The 16,254-nt window shown below is 40.0% G+C and overlaps 1 protein-coding gene across 1 annotated transcript in view; it reads left to right on the forward strand.

The window, feature by feature from the left end:
• The window catches only part of LOC126470578 (WASH complex subunit 4), a 197,992-nt gene that overhangs the window by 137,928 nt on the left and 43,810 nt on the right, over positions 1–16,254 (forward strand). Inside the window, exon 15 of the mRNA XM_050098531.1 lies at positions 6,017–6,260. Within this exon, the coding sequence (XP_049954488.1) occupies positions 6,017–6,260 (244 nt within the window). The remainder of the gene's footprint in view (positions 1–6,016; positions 6,261–16,254) is intronic.

The raw sequence follows: 16,254 nt of genomic DNA on the forward strand, positions 1-16,254 counted from the left end.
AAACTGGCTGACACTGACGGCGGCGGTGCACAAATGCTGCGCAGCTAGCGCCATTCGACGGCCAACACCGCGGTTCCTGGTGTGTCCGCTGTGCCGTGCGTGTGATCATTGCTTGTACAGCCCTCTCGCAGTGTCCGGAGCAAGTATGGTGGGTCTGACACACCGGTGTCAATGTGTTCTTTTTTCCATTTCCAGGAGTGTATGTGACTGGCACAAAACATGTTCAATATGCTGACCACCGTTTTCTGCAACAAGTTGAAATTGAAAAACAGCACATTCTACAACTGATCAAAGCATTTCCGCAATGCATGTCTTCAATACAGCTAAGTTTTAAGTCAGAACACTGGACACAATGTCTTTCAGATAGCCCCACAGCCAGAAGTCAAACGGATTAAGACCAGGTGAGCAGGATGGCCAGGCTGTAGGAAAATGGCAGCTGATAATTCTAGCATTTCCGAAATGGTGTTTCAGCAGCTGCTTAAGTAGATTTGCAATGTGCGGAGGTGTGCCGTCTTGCATAAAAATGATCCATCCACATATTCATGCTGTTGGAGAGCTGAAATGATGTGGTTGTGCTAAACACACTCATAGTGCTTACCAGTGATGGTACAGGTAACAGGACCAGAAGCACTTGTCTCTTCAAAAAACTATGGCCCTGTGATAAATGGTTCCGTAAAACCACACCACACAGTGACCTTTTCAGGATGAAGTGATACTTGTTGATTTGCGTGTGGATTTTCCATGGACCATATTCGCCAATTCTGTGTATTGATATATCCTGTCAGATGGAAGTGGGCTTCGTCTGTCCACAAAATCTTCAATGGCCAATCATTGTCCACTTCCATGAGAGCAAGAAATTCTGAAGCAAAGGTCTCTCGTGCTGGCAGGTCAACAGAAAGCAATTTGTGCACATGGGGAATTGTGAATGGATAGCGAAGAAGGATGTTTCGTAGGATTTTATGCACCGTGCGCACAGGTATGTCCAATGTTCAGGCAATTCTTCGTGCACTACACGTTTACACACCACCACTTGTCTCCTCCTGCATTGCTGTGACCACTGCTTCCCGTTGAATCAATTCGTTCTCCCTCCTTCCTCCCAGATTGCACACCAAAAGAACCAGTATTTTCGAATTTCCAAATCATTTTTGCCAGACCGACGGCAGTCATTGGACCAGTTCCTTTTTTTCAAACTATTCAGTGTCTGGAACTTCAGCAGAGTGATGTGTGCACATTCATCGTTCTAGTAATACCGCTTTACAAGCAGAACGTGATCCTGGATTGAGACAGTCAAGGCGAACATTGCAGACGCGAAAGGAGGGAAAGCAATGTTCCCAGCATGTTTATGCCAACTTCAGTGGGTTGTGGGCATGACAGGTGTTTTCATTTACGTATTCTGGCACATACAGCGCCATCTATTGATCATTTTTCACACTGTTTTTCTTCTTCTGCCATATGCTTTCCCTCTTCTCCGATAATATTCTGTTGCAATTTGATATCATTCTGACCAGTGGTGTTATTTCAACAGCATTTTGAAAGTTTAACTTTAATTATAACCATCCTGTATATTATTTTTTTATACAGGAAAATGACAAATTTCATGACATGTCATAAAAATCACTGATTTAGCAACACTTTGTAAAAAAAACTGCCAATCTTGGGTTATTTTTATGCCATCATGAAAGTTTCCTGTCCCTACTAATAGGTCTTGACATTGACATTACTTATGTCTCAGAGCATCATTTATGTAGCAAAGAAATACAAAATTTCACTTTGGACGGGCACATCTTACCTGTAATCTGTGCTAGGAGTTCATTGCAGAAGGGAGAAGTGGCTATTTATGCCCATGTAATATTGCATTCAAAAGAGTTGACATATCAGAACATTACAAATATCATCAGGGGTAAAACTGACTGTCGTGGACCGGTGAGGCTTCCGCTTTTTTAAGCAGTGGACAACTTCTCATGGGCTGGATGACGTCACGGAGAAAACAGCGCGTACCGAGGTGGCGGCCTCTATATCCTTAGATTTTGTTTGCGTGCTTTATCCAGCGTTGCTTGCAGCGCCATCCATCGCAACAAGCGGAGAACTGCGAGGAATGTAAGAAGTCTCCCTCTGCGCTCTTTATCAGTTGCACGCTGAGTGCATAACCGGAGTCTCTGTTGAAATTATTTTCACAGAGTCTAATTTCAACTGCTTCCCTGATGACAGAGTCCCAATAGTTTGAAGCGTGAGCAAGTAGTCTTGTTTCATCAAATAAAATCTGTTTATTTAACAAACTGTGCTCAGCCACCGCTGATTTTTATCGGCAACAGTTCTTATAGACTGGCCCACATAATTCTTTCCACACTAGCAAGGAATGCTGTAAATTCCCGGTACTCTCAGGCCAAGATTATCTTTCACGGGTCGCAGCATTTCCTTAATCTTTAGGTGCACAAATTTATCAGCCTTTTTTGCTGTAGTCTTGCTTAAATTAGCTCGCTGATGTGCAGCCAAGGTCGTGTTTACCCATTTCCAGTCCCAAGGTGACAAAACTGCGGACAAAAACAGATGGCAACTATATAAGGATGCCACCATCTCGGTTCTCAGTAAGGGACTAAACATACCGTACCGTACCGTACCGTACCGTACCATACCATACCGTACCGTATTCTTAAACAGGATCCCACAGCAGCACTTAGTAGGAAGACAGGGGAGCTACTGAAGAACTCTGGCCTCCCAGAAGAACTAGTCAAGAATCTACGACCAAGAGCAACAAGACCACCCAGGTTATATGGTCTACCCAAAGTCCATAAGGATGGGGTTCCATTGAAACCTATTTTTAGTGCTATTGGGTCTCCTACATATCGGTTGGCAAAATACTTAACCAAATTATTAGCACCTGTAGTCGGCCACTCTAGCCATCATATTAATAACTCAAAAATGTTTGTTGACATTATAAAGCAGATGAGGATAGGTCCGAATGACATCATGATCAGCCTAGATGTGGTCTCTTTGTTTACAAAGGTTCCAGTGGAAGTTACATTAAAACTGTTGGCTGCTCATTTCTCTCCTGAAATACTGAAATTATTTCGACACACTTTGATGACCACCTTTTTTTTTTTTATGGTGGAAAATATTATGAAATGACTGACAGAACAGCCATGGGTTCGCCACTGTCACCAGCCATAGCTAACTTCTTCATGGATGATTTCGAAGAACGAGCATTGAACAGTGCTCCCTTACGTCCATCCTGCTTCTTCATGTATGTTGATGATACATTTATAATCTGGCCACACGGCAATGAGGCACTGCAGCAGTTTGTTGATCATTTGAATGGTATACATCAGAACATAAGATTTACAGTGGAGGTGGAGAATGATGGGAAGTTACCCTTCTTAGATGTGCTGGTGGAGCAGAAATCAGATGGAAGTCTCGGACATTGTGTGTACAGAAAACAGATGCATACAGATTTATATCTAAACGCGTGTAGTTTTCACCACCCAGCTCAGAAGAGAGCTATGCTGAATACCTTGGTACACAGAGCAAGGACTATTTCGGACAAAGATCATCTCAGCTCCGAGATTAACCATCTGATGATGGTATTCATAAAAAATGGATATTCAGATCGTGATATTGGATCTACTCTGGCGAAGAAACCAAGGAAGGATGCTGTTCGAACAGATCAAGAGGACCAACACATCGCGCAGCTACCATTCTGCGGTGCAATGACCAGCAAGATCGGCAGAGTCCTGAGCCAGCAGGGACTCAGACCAGTCTTCCGGCCACCCAGGAAGATTAAGGAAATGCTGCGACCCATGAAAGATAATCTTGGGCTGAGAGTACCGGGAATTTACAGCATTCCTTGCGAGTCTGGGAAAAATTATGTGGGTCAGTCTATAAGAACTGTTGCTGAAATACGGGTACCTAGAAAAATCAGCGGTGGCTGAGCACAGTTTGTTAAATAAACATAAGATTTTATTTGATGAAACAAGACTACTTGCTCACGCTTCAAACTATTGGGACTCTGTCATCAGGGAAGCAGTTGAAATTAGACTCTGTGAAAATAATTTCAACAGAGACTCCAGTTATGCGCTCAGCAATGCGTGGAAGCGCACAATTGATAAAGAAAGAGCACAGAGGGAGACTTCTTCCATTCCTCACAGTTCTCCGCTTGTTGCGATGGATGGCGCTGCAAGCAACGCTGGATAAAGCGCGCAAACAAAATCTATGGATATAGAGGCCGCCACCTCGGTACGTGCTGTTTTCTCCGTGACGTCATCCAACCAATGAGAAGTAGTTCACTGCTTATAAAAGCGGAAGCCTCACCAGTCCATGACAGTCAGTTTTAACCCTGACGAAGATAACGGAGGTAGTCATAGAAAGCTTGGGATTTTATCCAAATTTGACACGGCAAGTAAACCGAGAACTTTTTATGCAAGAACTCAGTCACGAAAGACTTCGTAGTCATATTGCAAAAATCAAATTTTTGAATTTTCAAGGGAAAAACTTCTCATTGTAGCCCTCTACACATACGCCAATTCAGACTACATGAGTTTGCTCTCCAGACTTGATATCATGCTGGGCTCAGTTCTTAAGAAAGACCCTTTTTTTTCCCAGTATTAACTTTTGAAATGTTTTGCCGTAGAAAAGAACATTAATGAATTTGCTTGAATCTTGTAGTCTGGTACACATAACGTAATTTACAGTTAGTGTTGAGGACGACAGCAGCAAGACTATAAACAGCATTTTCATAGATTGTTTGCTAGTTTGATTGGCACTATGTGAGAAAAATTTGTAATGACATGTAAAATCATGATGCGCCGATTGTAATACTAAAAGGAATTGAGGCAGAGTTATAACCTAAAGTAGTGAACAAAGAATTCAGAGTATAATTCCACTTGCAAAACAGACATTTAAAGGCAACCTTGAAGGGTGTACTTGACAAGAAGGCTACAGTACAGACAACTTGAACAACAAATACAGTGCATTTCTTCAAACCTTTTTATCACTTTCTGTGCTAATTATTTTCTTTCAAACATTGCAGGCAGATACACAATACTAATAAGCAACCAGTTTGTGGAATTAATGGCAATAGAACGTCATGCATGAGGAAACAGTAGCTGTGTCATAATATGGACAATCTGAGCCTAGTTACAGGCAATACTAAAAATGTTGAATGTCATCAGATAGGCTAAAACAGTACTTTACATCAAGAGAATAAAAAGTTCTCAGGACAATTTAAAAGTATATGGTCAGTTGTGAAATAGGTATCATGGCAGAGTGGGAGTACCCAGCATATTACATACGTATTACATGTGTCAAACATCACAATACATAAATATTTGCACTTGTCAGTGAGAATAAATTCTTGAAATGTATTTCGCAAAGCATGAAAAAAATACTTAACTGGTGCAGCATTTCATTATTTAAACCAGAAACATTTAAACAACACAAAGGTGGCAACTGGAGCTACAAGTGACCAAACAACAAAACATGCAAAATGTGTTTTCAAGCTATCATTAAGAGAGCAACAATCATGAGGTTGCGCATGCGCAGTAGAGACTGAAAAAATGTTGACAGGTCATTATTTGAATGAACCTAGTTACTCACATCAGCCACCATGCCAAGTAGAGGTCAGCAGCAGAAAGAAATAGAGCACATATTATACTCACTTTTACTGATTCAGACCTTTTGAGTAGTCTGTCCTGGTTTCAAAAAACTTAACTGCATAACATTTGTAAATACTGCTGAAAGACCAGTGCCAGGTCCGTATCAGGTTATGTCAGCTTTTTCTCCATGAACATTGTTTCAGAAAGAGTAAGTCATTGGAAAATTATAGGTATTTTAACATAAAATTGGCATGGAATTATCAATGTGAACATAGGAAATTTGACGGGAGCGATAAAAAATGTCATAAATGGTGCAAAAATGTTAATTCCGGGAACATAAAAGCGGGTTTATACTATATTTTAAAATATTATTCATTAATGATAGACTGTCAAATCTTGTTTCAGTAATGGTAAATGTCTAATTACAGGTTAACTTCACCTATCAGTTTCTTCGGAAAAAGTTTTTTATTTTTTCCCAGTTCATGTATGATGAACACATAAAGTCACGCCTCATAAAAGACATACGATATTTTCGTGAAAACAAGAACCAGTTGGAATCAAAGTACCCATTTGACAGAGCAGAAAAATTCAATAGGGGAATCCGGAAACTGGGACTGACAGCTGATGGACAGAGTTATTTAGACAAGTTCCGTACACTTATTAGCCATATTGGTAAGTATGGTTTTTTTTTTTTCATTTAATTAGGAAAATATTAAATATTGCATGCTTTGTATTTGCACCAATCTCGTGATTTGTTTTCATTTTTGGTGATGTACAGAGATCATAAATGAAAGTTTATTTTAACAAGTACATTAGATCAGTATGCTGGAACTAAGACAGTGTGAAAAAGAAAACTGTGATAAATTTTTAACTCTCTTTTTTTCTCAAATCAGATGCTTTAAACAAACGTTTGAAATCCCACACATGCTACACATTATTGTCGAGTCCTCAAAAATTCTTGTGACCAGCATTAAATAGATGGGGTCTTTCATAAAACCCCATACAAAAAGTACAGTGGTGTTGAATAAGACTGTCAGGGAGACCATTGTCAAAGACCACTGCATCGAATCAACCTACAACCAGACACTTTATTCAAACATCACTTGCCCACCAGAATGGAATAGAGGATATCACCATTCTGTTTGAACAAACTTTGATGTACATGGAGAGGAATTGTTTTGATAAGTATGAGCGATTCCACTTCTAAATATTGTAAATAATTGTGTCCATTTTATCAAGGAAATGGAATAAAATCTCTATTCAAGATGTCGCAGATAATTCCTGACCAGACATTCAACAAAACTCTTTTAGTGACATTGTTTTTCAATTTTAATGGTGATTTTCAAGTACCCTCCAGTGACAGTTGTGGTCATTAAGTACTGCTTCTCTAGTAAAAATTCCATCATCCGTGAACAGGATGAAGTAGAGAAAATTCTTGTTATTTAGATGCTGATGCTGCCTTAACACCCAGGCACAGAAACTTGTTCACCTTCAATAATCTTGTATTTTCAAAGCTTGAATCATTTGTCCATGGTAAGAATGTAAATATTTTCCTTGTTGTAAAATGTAAACTTTCACAGGCCGAATTGTCACAGTTAATAAAATATTCTGGGCTAGTATGCTGTGGTCTAATGGATTTCACTTTAAAACCCAATGTTTTGTCCCCATCTGTGGAGGACATTTTCAAGGGATTCATACCCTGGTTTGCTACTGACTACAGCAAAATTTTGTGGGGTGTGAATCATCAGGTTTTAAAGTGAAATCCGTTCGACCACAGCATAATAGCCAGGAATATTTTATTAATTGTGAAATCATTTTCCTTTGTGACATTCCAAGTAAACTGATAGGTGCTCTTCAACATATTCCAGAGTCCTCACTGTTCTTAGCCATCCTGTACGAGCCTGTTTTGCTGCAAACATGCCTGTTTCTTTCAAGTGACGATCCCTAAAGTTGTTGACTGCTGATGGCCTACTGTTTGCAAAATGTTCAACAAATTGTTTTCTCGTACCCACAGTGTTGCATTTCACTGCCCTGTAAGCAGTGTGAATTTAGACTTCCTCATTGTTTGTGTACCTGATCACCATGACCCCAGTGTGCTACAGTATAAGACAACAAATGCAATAGAGCACAAAAACCGAAACATAACACAGCATCAGCTTTATCGGACAAAACCACACTACTAGACACACCCAAATGTGTTAATTTACCAGCCAAACTTCCATGTGCTCATTGGTGATTGTCATTTTATGTCTGCATCTCCACATTGGTGTATTTCTGACCTATGGATATCAGGAAGGTTTTGCTTAGTTTGGCAATCCCTACCCTGCTCTGACCTAATCATCAGGTTTTTATATCAAATTTTGTTAAAGAAACATGAAAATTTAGACACTACGTGTGCCAAGTATGTGTGAATCACTCAATGCACTTCTTTATTTATTGATGTAGGTCATTTCTTAATCGTGAGAATGACTTTGTCCTTTTATAAAGTCCTAGGAAACTGCAACCAGTAATATTCTTACTTTTCCCTGTTGTTTTAAATGTTTTGTATCCATTCTCCCCATATTGTGTTAGTAGTAAGTAGAAAGCTAACAATAGTGGTCTCACACCCAGTCAAACCAAAGAGTTCAGTCAAAATAAGTCTGTTATATATTGGACTTAGAATATAGTGTGTCCCAAATATAAATGACACAGAAATAGTGCACCAAACATCAGTCTTAAAACCAAGCACCAGCAGCTCAACATAGTGAGGAGGATTTTATGGTGTGTAATAGTGCTTGTTCTTAGAGTTCATATGACCGTTATACTGTATTTATCTGATTATGAGCCGAAGTTTTTTTCCAAATTAGTCATTCAAAAAAACACCGGGTTATTTCTTACATTCACAGATTAAACTATTGCTGCTGAGGTTAACATTTTTACATTGTTAAATAGAGTATATGGGGGTAGTCTTTCACTTGCAGATGAAGCTCTGGATATTGAGGTCATGTGCAGATTTATTTTGAAGAATTCGAAAAAGCAGCACTGGGGAAACTATACTCACTTTTGAACAGGTTCAACATCTCCTGATACACCAAAGCACACAACACAGTATCGACATTGCTCGAGCAGTCACGTGAAATTTGACTTGCGCGGCACTAGTGCAAGGGATGTGTGAGAAACTGTGAACTAGCCACTACAACAATCTGTTGCTCTACTTAAAATATGTGACAGTATTGTGAAACACAGGAGGAAATAGCTCTACATTCTAGCATCTTACAAACTGTTGTATTTGAACAGGTTTGCAATAAAAGTTCTCATACATGTATGGATACTGTGTACAAACATTAATTCTGCTGTGATTCCTGAGTTTCTCCTGGTGTATTGGGTTAATCAAGAGTAAATCAAGCAAACGTATAGTTGTGACGACCACGGTGGACAGAGCCATCACACCGACGTCATCTCAGACGCTGTCGCAATCTGTTCCACCGCGCAACCGTGGCGCGGGCAGCGGAGGGAGTGCGCCACAGGCGGAGGGTATTTAAATCGGCCGCCGCCGCGACCGAACCCAGTTCCCTCTGAGCAGCCATAGCATACGGATCTCCATGCCGGCACGTTCACAGGAGCTCAGTCCGTCAGTTCACCTGATGATGGCGAAATGTATGATTGCCGAAATATTGTGCCCGTTGGACACTGTAGACCGGTAGTACACCAGTGGATATTTTGATTAATTCTGCTTTTTAAATAAAGAGAACATTCAAAAGCAGAAATGTTGTCCTTCAGAAAACATTACTTGATTCTGAACCCATAGCAATATTTTATTTGATTGTGAGAGATTGCAGTGATTTACTAATTAGATTGCAAATCAGAAATTCAGTTGCTGCTCACATATGAGAATGCTGGGTAAAAACATTACCAGCTTTGCAGCAAGATGGTGACATTCAGGTGAAACAGGAAGGAAAATTAATCCAGAATGAAATGTCTGACAAATGAAATCATTCATATTGAACTGACTGTAATTGTTGTGAGAATAAATTACAGTGCAAGAGCCAAGTTGAAGATGGTACCAATAGATGTCAGTAGATCCTGGGCCGAGTGAAAGTAAGAGAATTGGACTGAATCCTGATTGCTCTCTTTTATTTCCGTATTAGTTGCTGTTGTTACATATGACTTGCATCCTAGAAGATATTAAAGTCTGTTTTCACAGTTGCTCAAGCACAGCACTATGGAAAGTTTTGAAGGGGAACACTGATATCAGTTTGGCTGAGAACTAGAGGAGTGCGAGGAGTGGAGCCATGAGCAGGCAGAAAATTACCTCTTGTTGCCAACCATGTTTACTGTGGCTTTTTAGGAACATCATCCATTTGTAGTTAGAATGGAATTGACATTAAAATTGGACAAATACTCAACAGTAGTAGTCATTTCTGCAGGAGACAGTAAAAATGTAAATAGGGGCAAGTGACGTACTTGTGTGTTTCATGGTACAGTGTTGTCGACGCTGACCATGAGGCATGATGGGAATGAACCAGGGTGTCTCAGCTTCTGGTTCTATGCAGCCAATGAGAGAGCAGTGGGTAGATGATATGTTTGGAAGAGACATTGAAACATTCTCAGGTCAGTATAGAAGTGAAATCGAATATGTACGTAGATAGAAACAGCTGTGTTAGGTCCCACAGTAACCATGACCTCAGAAATTGCAACATTTTGTAAGAAACAGCCAAATATTTGTGACAATGAAGATATAAATTTCTCAGCTATGCCATTAGGATTATTATTATTATTATTATTATTATTATTATTATTATTAAAAGTAGTGGCACCACAGATGACAGGGTTAGTAAGCCAAATTGTAGAAAAGAAAGCAGTCTGAAAATTAATGTAAATGATTTCTTTCCATTTAATTTGTGTCTCCTTGTTTTATCAAAATGTAGACAACCAATAAATGGCATAATTTTAGAATAAGTTAACATTATAACTTTTTATGCTGAATACTTTGTCAGTAAAACAGTTTGTAATTTTGATTAGTCAGAATATTTTTAAAATAAATTTTTCTCAAGCTTCTTGAAAAAAGGATGTGGTCTTATAATCAGGGTCATTTTATACGCGTGTAAATATGATAATTGCCCTTCTTTTGAGAGCTCACATACCCAGACCAGCTGAGCCAGGACACATCCTAAGAAATGAAACAGTAAAGATACAAATGTCCAACACCACTTCTTTCAAAAACCACTGGCCGAATGGAGCACACACAGGTTGAACTGGCTGAGTACCTGGGTATATATTTATTCAAATCTTCTATTAGTTCATCTCCTCTTCTCCTTTTTCCCCTCCACATTTATCACCCCCATCCCAATAGTAAGTTGCTGGTTCTTACCCTTGTGACATTTTTTCTGTATAGTAACGTGTACAATGTTGGACTGAAATCAGTTCACAAGCTTAGGAGCAGCTTCTTGCCCATAGCTTTGCCCACATACACTCTTTTAACATACACTGGTGTCCAAAATTAAAGCAACAAACTGTTATTTCCCCATCGCATGTCTAATTCACAATATAGTAATACAGACCATCAACACATGTTGTTAAGATTGTGTTCTGCACAGAAGATGGCATTCCAGTCAGTGGGCAACCACGTCAGCAACGACGTCAGGGCACCCACAATTGCTGTCTACACAGTCACAGACTGTGCAATATAGCACAGAGAAGACACTCTGCTGTAGAGGGCCATAGGAAGAATGGAAGCAGGAGAGTCACAAACTGTTGTGGCCCAATGACTTAATGTGAATCGTTCTGTTGTTTCTCAAATGAGGCGACAGTTTATACAGACACAAACTCTATTACGGAGACCAGGACAGGGTCAGCCACATGTGACATCAGAAAGAGTGAACTGTTATTGGACTGTAAGGACATGGCAGTACCGCCTTAGTACTGCACTGTGACTGGCATCTGGCCTCACAGCATTCCCTGAATATGTTGTGTTAAGGCAAACTGTGTACAGAAGGCTTCAGCAGAGTGCCCTTTATTGTTGGAGACCTGCTTTCTGTTTATGTCTGACGTGTCTTCACAGAAGGAAACGTCTAGGGTGGAGCCATCAACATGCCACCTGGACAGTCGAATGGTGGGACAATGTTCTTTTCACAGTGGAATCCCAATTTGGTCTTGAGAGTGATTCTCGATGGATTCGCATCTGGAGGGCACATGGAACATGATTTCGGGACCCAGACATCGTGGAAAGAGACCGATATCGAGGTGGATCCCAAATGGTGTGGGCAGGGATTATTTCGACCACTCGAACACCTCTTCATGAAATTGTATGAGTGAATAAGCAAGATTTAATTGCTGTCAAGTACCATGAGGGAATCTTGGGATGTCATGCAGGTTGTTGTGAGGTGCTGTGGGCTCAGACTTGTTATTGATTGAAGATACTGCTCGACCTCATAGAGTGCGGGTGTTTGATGTTTTTTTGGAAACGGAAGATATTGCACACATGGAGTGGCCTGCTTTTTCTCCCAGTATGAATTCCATATAGCATGTGTGGGATGCATTAGGGAGATGGGTTGCATCATGTCAGCATCCACCAGCCACTCTCCAAGACTTGCAAGCGGCTCTGCAGGAAGAATGGATGTTATTGCCTCAACATGAGATTGATGACACCAATTGCAGCATGTCACATCATTGTGAGGCCTGTATTGGTGCCAGAGGTGGTGACACCCTATGCTGAGCACATTAACCAGTTGTCAGAATGTGTGTGCAAATCGATTAAGTTGAAAAAAACGAAGAACATTGTTGTCTACCTTTATGCATGTTGCAGTTGATTACATTCTGTATTCTTTACATTGTTTCTACTTTACTATCACCTGCTTATACTGTTTTGTGGCAAAATAAACATAACCCTGCAAAATTTCCGTCTGTTGTTTTAATTTTGGACGCCAGTCTATATGTAACGTTCTATATAACCATCCCACTTCGCACGTGAAGCATTAAGTTTCAATTGTCGAACAACTTGTTTATAATATGTAGTGAGGAGTGAGATAAGGCATGACTCTCTCAATCTGAGTTATGGTGTGCCTCACTTTTGGAAAGAATTTCCAATGATCAAATTAAGACTTCATGTTATCGAGCCATAGCAAGTCTCGGTTTACAATCTTAATTGGATTCTGGAGAACGCGTACTCCTCAGTCTTTTAGCCATTTTGGTATATTCAGAAAGACCTGACCATTTTCCAGGTATTTTTATTCATAAATGAAACTAAATCAAAATGTAATTAGTATGCACCAGATTCAAAAAACCAACTTCATAAATTCGTTTTTCCTGGCAAAAATATAAATAAGATATATCAGAAGAGGCAAAGCAATGTCATTAAGTTTTTAATACATGAAGCAAACTCAGTAAATCCATATATCCCAGCCAAGTAAATTCAGTGGTATTGTATTCATAAGGATAAGACTGCAGTGCATAATTCAGTATCTAATATAAACTTCCAAAACTACATCTATCACAGAGTTAAAAAAACCTAGCAGTGCTGTCTGTGGCCGGCCGGTGAGGCCGAGCGGTCTTGGCACTTCAGTCTGGAACCGCGCGACCGCTACAGTCACAGGTTCGAATCCTGCCTCAGGCATGGGTGTTTGTGATGTCCTTAGGTTAGTTAGGTTTAAGTTGTTCTAAGTTCTAGGGAACTGATGACCTCAGATGTTAAGTCCCATAGTGCTCAGAGCCATTTTTGCTTTTTTTTGTGTTTGAATTTTTGATAAAATAAGGCCTATACATTTCCCCAAACTGTACTCAAGTTACATTTGAAGACACCTTGAAAATTCAGCTCCTGGTTTTGAGAATAGCGTGTTCAGACAGACGTGATGGTTTTACAGTTTTATTACTAGTATAAATTTTCCTTTTGTCATGCTTATGGTGTTAATTTTTTCATGTGAACATTTGTGGGTGTTGTTGTTGTTGTGGTCTTCAGTCCTGAGACTGGTTTGATGCAGCTCTCCATGCTACTCTATCCTGTGCAAGCTTTTTCATCTCCCAGTACCTACTGCAACCTACATCCTTCTGAATCTGCTTAGTGTATTCATCTCTTGGTCTCCCTCTACGATTTTTACCCTCCACGCTGCCCTCCAATACTAAATTGGTGATCCCTTGATGCCTCAGAACATGTCCTACCAACCGATCCCTTCTTCTGGTCAAGTTGTGCCACAAACTTCTCTTCTCCCCAATCCTATTCAATACTTCCTCATTAGTTATGTGATCTACCCATCTAATGTTCAGCATTCTTCTGTAGCACCACATTTCAAAAGCTTCTATTCTCTTCTTGTCCAAACTATTTATCGTCCATGTTTCACTTCCATACATGGCCACACTCCATACGAATACTTTCAGAAATGACTTCCTGACACTTAAATCAATACTGGATGTTAACAAATTTCTCTTCTTCAGAAACGCTTTCCTCGCCATTGCCAGCCTACATTTTATATCCTCTCTACTTCGACCATCATCAGTTATTTTGCTCCCCAAATAGCAAAACTCCTTTACTACTTTAAGTGCCTCATTTCCTAATCTAATTCCGTCAGCATCACCCGACTTAATTAGACTACACTCCATTATCCTTGTTTTGCTTTTGTTGATGTTCATCTTATATCCTCCTTTCAAGACACTGTCCATTCCATTCAACTGCTCTTCCAAGTCCTTTGCTGTCTCTGACAGAATTACAATGTCATCAGCGAACCTCAAAGTTTTTATTTCTTCTCCATGAATTTTAATACCTACTCCGAATTTTTCTTTTGTTTCCTTTACTGCTTGCTCAATATACAGATTGAACAACATCGGGGAGAGGCTACAACCCTGTCTTACTCCCTTCCCAACCACTGCTTCCCTTTCATGTCCCTCGACTCTTATAATTGCCATCTGGTTTCTGTACAAATTGTAAATAGCCTTTCGCTCCCTGTGTTTTACCCCTGCCACCTTTAGAATTTGAAAGAGAGTATTCCAGTCAACATTGTCAAAAGCTTTCTCTAAGTCTACAAATGCTAGAAACATAGGTTTGCCTTTCCTTAATCTTTCTTCTAAGATAAGTTGTAAGGTCAGTATTGCCTCACGTGTTCCAGTGTTTCTACGGAATCCAAACTGATCTTCCCCGAGGTTGGCTTCTACTAGTTTTTCCATTCGTCTGTAAAGAATTCGTGTTAGTATTTTGCAGCTGTGACTTATTAAGCTGATAGTTCGGTAATTTTCACATCTGTCAGCACCTGCTTTCTTTGGGATTGGAATTATTATATTATTCTTGAAGTCTGAGGGTATTTCGCCTGTTTCATACATCTTGCTCACCAGATGGTAGAGTTTTGTCAGGACTGGCTCTCCCACGGCCGTCAGTAGTTCCAATGGAATATAGTCTACTCCGGGGGCCTTGTTTCGACTCAGGTCTTTCAGTGCTCTGTCAAACTCTTCACGCAGTATCATATCTCCCATTTCATCTTCATCTACATCCTCTTCCATTTCCATAATATTGTCCTCAAGTACATCGCCCTTGTATAGACCCTCTATATACTCCTTCCACCTTTCTGCTTTCCCTTCTTTGCTTAGAACTGGGTTTCCATCTGAGCTCTTGATATTCATACAAGTCGTTCTCTTATCTCCAAAGGTCTCTTTAATTTTCCTGTAGGCGGTATCTATCTTACCCCTAGTGAGATAGGCCTCTACATCCTTACATTTGTCCTCTAGCCATCCCTGCTTAGCCATTTTGCACTTCCTGTCGATCTCATTTTTGAGACGTTTGTATTCCTTTTTGCCTGTTTCACTTACTGCATTTTTATATTTTCTCCTTTCATCAATTAAATTCAATATTTCTTCTGTTACCCAAGGATTTCTACTAGCCCTCGTCTTTTTACCTACTTGATCCTCTGCTGCCTTCACTACTTCATCCCTCAAAGCTACCCATTCTTCTTCTACTGTATTTATTTCCCCCATTCCTGTCAATTGCTCCCTTATGCTCTCCCTGAATCTCTGTACAACCTCTGGTTCTTTCAGTTTATCCAGGTCCCATCTCCTTAAATTCCCACCTTTTTGCAGTTTCTTCAGTTTTAATCTACAGGTCATAACCAATAGATTGTGGTCAGAGTCCACATCTGCCGCTGGAAATGTCCTGCAATTTAAAACCTGGTTCCTAAATCTCTGTCTTACCATTATATAATCTATCTGATACCTTTTAGTATCTCCAGGGTTCTTCCATGTATACAACCTTCTTTCATGATTCTTAAACCAAGTGTTAGTTATGATTATGTTGTGCTCTGTGCAAAATTCTACCAGGCGGCTTCCTCTTTCGTTTCTGTCCCCCAATCCATATTCACCTACTATGTTTCCTTCTCTCCCTTTTCCTACACTCGAATTCCAGTCACCCATGACTATTAAATTTTCGTCTCCCTTCACAATCTGAATAATTTCTTTTATTTCATCATACATTTCTTCAATTTCTTCGTCATCTGCAGAGCTAGTTGGCATATAAACTTGTACTACTGTAGTAGGTGTGGGCTTCGTATCTATCTTGGCCACAATAATGCGTTCACTATGCTGTTTGTAGTAGCTTACCCGCATTCCTATTTTCCTATTCATTATTAAACCTACTCCTGCATTACCCCTATTTGATTTTGTGTTTATAACCCTGCAGTCACCTGACCAGAAGTCTTGTTCCTACCGCCACCGA

This window comes from Schistocerca serialis, chromosome 3, assembly GCF_023864345.2.
Source record: "Schistocerca serialis cubense isolate TAMUIC-IGC-003099 chromosome 3, iqSchSeri2.2, whole genome shotgun sequence".
In the NCBI taxonomy this organism is placed as follows: Eukaryota; Metazoa; Arthropoda; class Insecta; order Orthoptera; family Acrididae; genus Schistocerca; species Schistocerca serialis.